This window comes from Priapulus caudatus, unplaced genomic scaffold (genome assembly GCF_000485595.1).
Source record: "Priapulus caudatus unplaced genomic scaffold, Priapulus_caudatus-5.0.1 Scaffold101, whole genome shotgun sequence".
Classification (NCBI taxonomy): domain Eukaryota; kingdom Metazoa; phylum Priapulida; class Priapulimorpha; order Priapulimorphida; family Priapulidae; genus Priapulus; species Priapulus caudatus.
The window spans coordinates 363,803-371,715 of NW_014577162.1; the positions used below are offsets into that span (position 1 = coordinate 363,803).

Below are 7,913 nucleotides of genomic sequence, written 5' to 3' on the forward strand. Positions count from 1 at the left end.
AAAGAGAAAGCGTGTGTCAGAGAGAGAGAGAGAAAGAGAGAGAGAGAGAGAGAGAGAGAGAGAGAGAGAGAGAGAGAGAGAGAGAGAGAGAGAGAGAGAGAGCGAGTGAAGAGAATGCACACGATTTCTCATGGCGGCTCGCGACATGAGGCTGGGAATAAAAGCGACATTCCCAGTGCGGGTCTGGGATGTACAGCGAGGTAAAATATTGAACGAGGCAGTTTAGCCACGCTTGTTTGTTCGTAGGCAACGTGTTAACATAGAAATTTCGTTAGCTAAGGATTAAAAAATTGCACATTTTGATAAAAATGTTATTATTTCTTATTAATGAAAATCTATTCATTTCCGTGAATTATTTCCAAGGCACGAGTACTGTACAGCGTTATCCGTAAGATTGGTCGATCGGGGACATGGATGATTAGCGAGCGACTCACCAGATGTCCGCTTTACGGCCGTAACCATCGCCATTTATCACTTCCGGAGCCATCCAGTATGGAGTACCTATCACAGTCTTGATTGCAGTCTGGCTTACGATGGTGCGCAGACGCTTCGATGCTCCGAAATCACCCAGCTTCACGTTCCCAGTCGAGTCACGCAGAATATTGGCACCTTGGTAAGTGTAAAATTATTACTTTACGCACAGAAATAACCGCGTTTCTAGTCGAGTCACGCAGAATATTGGCACCTTGGTGAGTATATGTGAAATTATTACTTTACATACACAAATAACCTGGTGTGTACGAGCGAAATAATTACTTAATCTACTTGCTTATGTACATTGAGAAACCTACAATAGTAGGTTTCATAATATCTGTCTTTCAAGTTAATATACAATCGTTAAGTCTATAAATAATTGTTAATAAAGTTGATATGCATTTAAAATAATCTTGCTTGCTGCATAGAAAACCTATGCTACTCACTGTACCTTAAAGCTCACGTATTAGTATTTCAAACATGATATGCCTAACTAAGCTCTGTGATCAGTAATGTAGTTCGGATACTCTGATAAATGTCAAGTAAAAATAAGCAAAGCATATCTTTCTTCCTTTGAAGGTTTTTGTTGATGATGCTGAACCATACGATTCAAACAGCTAATGTTACTCAGACTAACCCCAAGGTGTTTCGTGGACAGGCTAATGGCAAAAAACCTTCTAGAAAGAAATTTTAAAGGTTGAACCTTTTACTTTTTGCATTTGATTCACTGTTAAGGTGAACGTTACAGAACTGAAATCATTATCACTGTAGGCTGTATAACACGAAGAAATGTAACCACTACCGCAAGTTTTCACATCTGCGTCTTGCCATCGAATATAACCACACACATAAAATAAACAGTAAACTCATTTGTATTGATGCCCCGTTCAATTTTTTTTATAAAGATACCGCAGTGGTTGCAGTGAGGCTCAAGCAAACATGGAGGTCAAACTTAGCGACGACTCTCAGACGTTTTCCAAATTTTCACACGTACAAAAAAAAATTTAATAAGAAAATTAAATTAGATAAAATCATGTAAAAAAATATGAGATCGGCAGGTTCACATCACAGATGCCGCGCGCACGCTATACTGGCCCATCACACGATCGCTTTACCTAACACGAAACGCGTTCAAACATATGCCGACGCGACATGTGCAGCCGGCTGGCGTGCGGGAAACTTACTCTTAATATCCCTGTGGACTATCATGTTGGAATGTAAGAAGTAAATGCCTTCGAGTATCTGGCGCGTGTACTTCCGACAAACGCTCTCGGTTAGTGCTCCGTAGCTTCGGATTTCATCCTTCACAGAACCCTGCAAACGAGATGAAAATTCGATAAGCGCGAGATAAAAAAAAAGCAGCGGGTGCGCCGTGTGCGCGACGCGACAGTGATGCGAAATAATAAGCGTTAGAACACGACGTTACAACGTTACACGGATGTGACGAGTTATAATGAACGCACGCACAATGATGACGTGCGACAACGAGAAATGATGCGTGGCAATGATGTGATAATGAGACATCTGAGGTAATGATGCACGACATGAGACACAAACGATGTGTGATGATAAAGCGTGACGGCCTGTGACGACGATGAGTGACAATGATGTGTGATAACGCCACATGTGTAACAATGACACTAGATAATGATGCGTGATTTAAAAGGCATGAGAATGATGTAACATATCGATGCAAGACAATGAGGCATGATAATAATTCAAGTGATAATGATTCAAGACAATGATGCGTGATAATACTGTGACAATGATGCATACTAATAATGCAGGGCAATGAGGGATGACAACAATGTAAACGATAATGACTCAAGGCAATGACGTGCAATAATGCTGTGATAATGATGGATGATAATGATATTGATAAGTGACAATCATGCATTGAGATTGACCCTAATGTTTGGCATGATAATGACATATGACAACCAACCACATCTTACAATGATGCAAAAAATAACATATGGAATTCGATTGATTGAACAGTGATTAATTTAATCATAGTGTATTAAATTAACGTATTTACTCGTGTATAAGGTGCACTTTTTTATACCTAAATTCAATAAAAAAAGTTGGGATCCGACATCCAGCATATTTTGCCAACTGTATATCATCCATATATTGAAACTACCGACATTATCACCCGACTGATAAGCAAATGTAAGGTTTCTAGCCTTTTACTGATTCTTAATCGATCTTAATATTGATCTTCTATATGGTTATACTTAACATCATGCATGCATTTTACAATTGTTCCATAATTATGTTCATAATTTACTTTTGACAATAAATGTGTTGCAATATGGCAACCTGTTTTAACTTTTATCCAATGCTCAACGTGACACCAATGTTCAATACCAATACATATTCCAGTAATTATATTTCATTAAATTAATTTTGTACGAATTTTCAAGGAATTACATGGGGTGCGACTTATACACGCGTAAATACGGCAATTATGACACTACAACCTCACCTATCAATTTCATGAACGATAAATGTCACACTGCCCAGTTAAACATTAAAGGGAAATATTCATTCACTATTTCATATTGTTTTGCTTGCTGCTTAAAATGTAGGAAGTCCCTAACATTAAATGTAATTTGCACATGGCAAGACCAAGCAACTACATATCTATATATATAAAGTTGTTCAGCCGAATTTGTGTGTTCGCGCATAACTAGAGAACTCCGCAAATTTCAAAAAAGTTAAAAAGTTAAAAATTTATAAAAATTCTATTCATCAATAGATGGCGTACAGATTAACATTATACATCACGTACGTGTGAATCCATGGTGTATAACCAACCCTAACGGCCCAGTAGCCGAATGGATAAAGCATCGGACTCCTAAACCATTGATTCAGGGTTCGAATCCCACCTCAAGAAATGCTTTGTTTCTTTACTTTTGGACTGTTTAGTATGTACTTCTGCGTATTCACCGTTAATTTCAAAATTTAAATCTTTTTACCACATTTAAACGTTTAGTAAAAATCCAGAATAAACTATGGTAGATGATAATGATAGCGCAAACTGGCGGGAACACTTCACGGAAGCCTATGTAGGTTACATATCAAATATTTTCTATATAATTTCATTTTATTATTTATAATTTTTGACTTTTTTATTTTAATGACTTTTATCTTTTGATTTTTTATTATTTTTTACTGTTGAGATGGGATGGGATGGCATGCGATGGGATGGGATGGCATGGCATGGGATGGCATGGGATAGGATGGTATAGGATGGGATGCGGTGGGATGGGATGGGATGGGATGGGATGGGATGGGATGGCATGGCATGGCCTGGGATGCGATGAGATGGCATGCGATGGGATGGGATGGGATGGCATGGCATGGCATGGAATGCGATGGATGGATGGATGCATGGATGGATGCATGGATAGATAAATAGTTTGATTTTTTTAGGTATTTTCCTTTCAACCAAGCGGTCACCAACTGAGTAACGCCACTGATTTCCCCGGGCAACGCCGGGTATCTCGCTAGTACACAATATAATACACACTATAATACACAATATTGATATTTTGCAGTATCCAACATGGTGTGTACATCACAGCACACAGATACAATGACTAAGTTAACACATTACTACAGAACTAAGCAATTTCAAATAATTTAACTAAACGTAAGTAATTAACCAAATTATTCCAATTTAATACTAATTGTTTTTTTTTATTCTAATGAATGTGACTAATCAATGAAGACAAGTGCAACAGTCACGATTGTAATGGAAGCTTGGTCGCGCTTGTGTTGCCATGACTACGGACAATGCTCACCCCCGTCATGTGTTCCATGAAGATGCATAGTTCATGCTCGTCCTGTAACGAACCAAAGTACTGAACGATCCTCTCGTGTCGCATGTTCTTCAGCAGCTGTATCTCACACTCGAGTGCTATCACCTCCTGCAAGGCAACACCACACTTATTAGTTTCCCGACATCAAAATCGGTATATAGTATAGGGCAACCGTACACTATTACGTAAAACGCGATTATAGGAAGATTTAAATTTCCGTAGTTACTCAAGATTACTTCGGTTACAATTTGCTAGTCTGAAGTTGAGCATATGTCGCTGCCTACTGCTCACCACCACTACCGCTACTACCACTATAACCACCCCTACCACCACCACTACCACTACTACCACTATAACCACCACTACCACCACCACTGTACCACCACTACCACTATAACCACCACTACCACCACCACTGTACCACCACTGTAACCACCACTACCACCACCACTACCACTACTACTACCACCACTACTACCACTACCACTATAACCACCACTACCACCACTACCACCACCACTATAACTACCACCACTACCACTACTACTACCACCACTACTACTACTACTACTATAACTACCAGTCACACTATTACCTCTATAACAACCACTACCACTACTACCACTATAACTACTTCTTCTACTACTACGACATATGTGCTATTGTTAGGCCTACTACTAATGGTGCTGCTGCTGCTGTTGCCATTACTGTTACTCTTGGTACTGTAGCTACTACTTATTTTGCTACTACTCCTGCTACAACTACTACTACAGCACAGTTCATTAATGCACGATCTCGGTACTTGCCTTTCTCTGTTCGTGGTTGTGCTGGGAGAGCTGGACCTTCTTCACAGCCAGTTCACGCCCCGTGTCAGCATCATAGCACAGGTAGACTTGCCCGAAGGCTCCAGCACCCAGCAGTTTACCCAGCCGCCAATTTGTCGGCGCTCTGGGTGCTGTGAAAGAAGGACAAAGTTTACAAAGTGTTACCTAAATTTAGACAGCACATAAGCCATCATTGAGGGTCAACAAGATTTTTTCGATAATCACCCATTCATGAGGATTGGAATGGACATGACCAAATTTCATCGATAATTGAATTCCACTTGCTGTTCTAGGTGAGATGCAATGCACTTCTCAAGATTGAAAACCCATGAATAGCATCCCACACAACAACAAAACTTGGATGACCCAAATGCCCATTTTTACAGAATGAAAACATGCCTACTCACATTCTCAACAGGAGTAAATTTACCAACCAACACTCACAGGCTACCCACAGCCCCAACCCCCGGGGAAAAAGAATTAACAAGCTACACTTACAGGATGAAAATACGCACAGCCACCATTAACAAGTCAAAACGTGTCCAACCACCCTTACAGGATCAAAACGCTGCTAACCAAGCAGAACAAACAACCCGCCCTAACAGGAGGGAAACCACTCGGCGCACGAGCCGCCGCCTCGTCCGCACCGCCTCCTCCTCACTTACATCTCGCACTGTCGGGATCTCGCATCGACATGGACGACAGCGAGGCGATGTCGAAGTCGCTGCCGCGCTTCTGCCGGTCGCCGTACGAGTCGAACTCTGGCGCGAGGCCGCTGCTGCTGCTGCTGTCACTCAGCGAGCGCTCGCTGCTCGACCTGTGCTGCGTGATGCTGCTGTGCTGCCTCAGCTCCGACGGACTAGGGTGGCCTCCTCTCCTCGCTCGCGGAACCGTGTTCCTCTCTGCGCGAAGGCAAACGTAAGAAACTGAACGCGAGAGCCTCGGTCACGATATTGTCGGGAATTAGCGAGCTTTCACGAATTATTAAATGGATTGTTAACCAGCTAATTGATATTAACAAGTATTAACCAACCGTTGCATTTTGACCGGCTTAAGGATAGTCAATCATTAGTCATTATTATCAAATTAGTAGGCATTAACCATCTTAAGTGTATGAAAAGGTATCAAAAGTTAAATCATTGTGGGTTGCAGGATTTCAACAATATAATTAGTAATTGGCAGGACTTTCCTCAAGGTGTCAACTCTGACCACAGATATTTACTGAGATACAGTCAAACCCAGATTAGCAGAGACTTCTATAGAACAGAAACTTATCTATAAAAGATTTGTGTTTCCCTGAGTGGCAGTCACACAGGGAAACCACTTTTATAGAAGTTACATCTATAAAGGATTTGGGATTTCCCTACAGTGACGCCTTGACAGGTTTGACTGTATAAGAGTTCAGTGGGTGTGCTGTACCTAAATCGTCCTCTCTGTGACGAGAGAGCCTCTTTGGAAACGTTCCACCTTTAGAGTCATGCTGTCTCGCCTCAGGCGGTTTGCCTCGTATTGGAAAAGTATTATTGCTGCGCAGAAAAATGAGCATTTAAAAAATGCGGTGCACCCACTTCACGTAGCTAAATTCCTTTTTCTTAAACAATACTGAAGGTAGGTGGTTTTACAAACGGTATGTGAAGTTTTAAATTCAAGATATTCTTATTCACTTTATACGAGTGGCATATGACATTATCTTGACATAGCTTTATAAGCCTTTTCTAATGAATAGTTGTCATTTATAGGTGCATTACAGCAGCAATATTTACCTTCCAAATGAGTGCAAGCTACCAATAGATGCATAACTACTCGATCGTGATAGGTCTGAACTGCTGAACTGTAGGTAAGATATAACAATAGGATAAGTTTAATATATATACCTCTATGTTTATCATCCCTCGCAAATGTCTGCATTTATGACAAAAACAAGTCCTTTTAGTGCACAGCCTTCTTAAACAAGTATAGTAGCGTGAACATAACTACACAATTATCATATCACATAAACAGGTAGTAGTACCATGATGAAATTCGATTCAAAATAACACGTTAGGTGTAAACGACGCGGTAAAATCATTTCATACAAAACGCACCGAACCTCTACGTATCGTACCGCCCACCGACCGTTACCGTACAAGACACCAATGCTCACCTCTTCGGGATCCTCGGGGATGAACATGCCTTCCTTAGATTCGCCGCAGAACCTCGGCCTTCCCTGCTGCGATGTCAGCACGCCGTCGTTGTCCCACTCCGTCGGAACACAACCTGGAGGCGGAGAATCCGCTCGGTGGCCGGAATTACCCTGGAAAATCAACGAGGACGTCACGACGACGCTGCGCACAGGAGCACAGAAACCGGGGAAGGTGTTGGTCGCTTACCTATCCATCACCACTGAATCTCATTGTAACAGTGCAACTGAAGGCGCTCTCACCGGCAGTGTAATTCTTACGTGAACTACAGGAACACACTTGCGCCTAGCACAGGGCCACCGCGTTGATGCCAAAGGATTCTACTTGCTAGTCTGAAGTTTTCACGTATTTCCGAGACATAGCTTATAAGAAATGACCAAAATGCATGGAAACTAACCCCAACACGAGTAGGTAAAATAATCTGATTCACATACTTCCCCTACCCCTGTAACTAAATCACACTTCCCTCATAACTTCCTGCTACTGCAGAACACACCCTGCCCTGGTCGCAAAACTGATCGTGACCAGATAAAATCACCATGCACTTTCCGCGTGATCCATTGCTAGCACTAACGCAGCGCTGGCCCAGTAGCAAAAAATAGCAAGAC

At 41.5% G+C, this 7,913-nt stretch overlaps 1 protein-coding gene across 2 annotated transcripts in view; it reads right to left on the reverse strand.

Moving 5' to 3' along the window:
- LOC106805143 (mitogen-activated protein kinase kinase kinase 2-like) overlaps nucleotides 1-7,913 on the reverse strand; it is a 22,174-nt gene that overhangs the window by 5,267 nt on the left and 8,994 nt on the right. For both annotated transcript variants that reach the window (XM_014806635.1, XM_014806636.1), the window contains 8 exons: nucleotides 7,269-7,418; nucleotides 6,889-6,956; nucleotides 6,545-6,651; nucleotides 5,791-6,027; nucleotides 5,108-5,256; nucleotides 4,284-4,409; nucleotides 1,659-1,788; nucleotides 435-609 (listed from right to left, as the gene is read on the reverse strand). In XM_014806635.1, the coding sequence (XP_014662121.1) occupies nucleotides 435-609; nucleotides 1,659-1,788; nucleotides 4,284-4,409; nucleotides 5,108-5,256; nucleotides 5,791-6,027; nucleotides 6,545-6,651; nucleotides 6,889-6,956; nucleotides 7,269-7,418 (1,142 nt within the window). The remainder of the gene's footprint in view (nucleotides 1-434; nucleotides 610-1,658; nucleotides 1,789-4,283; nucleotides 4,410-5,107; nucleotides 5,257-5,790; nucleotides 6,028-6,544; nucleotides 6,652-6,888; nucleotides 6,957-7,268; nucleotides 7,419-7,913) is intronic.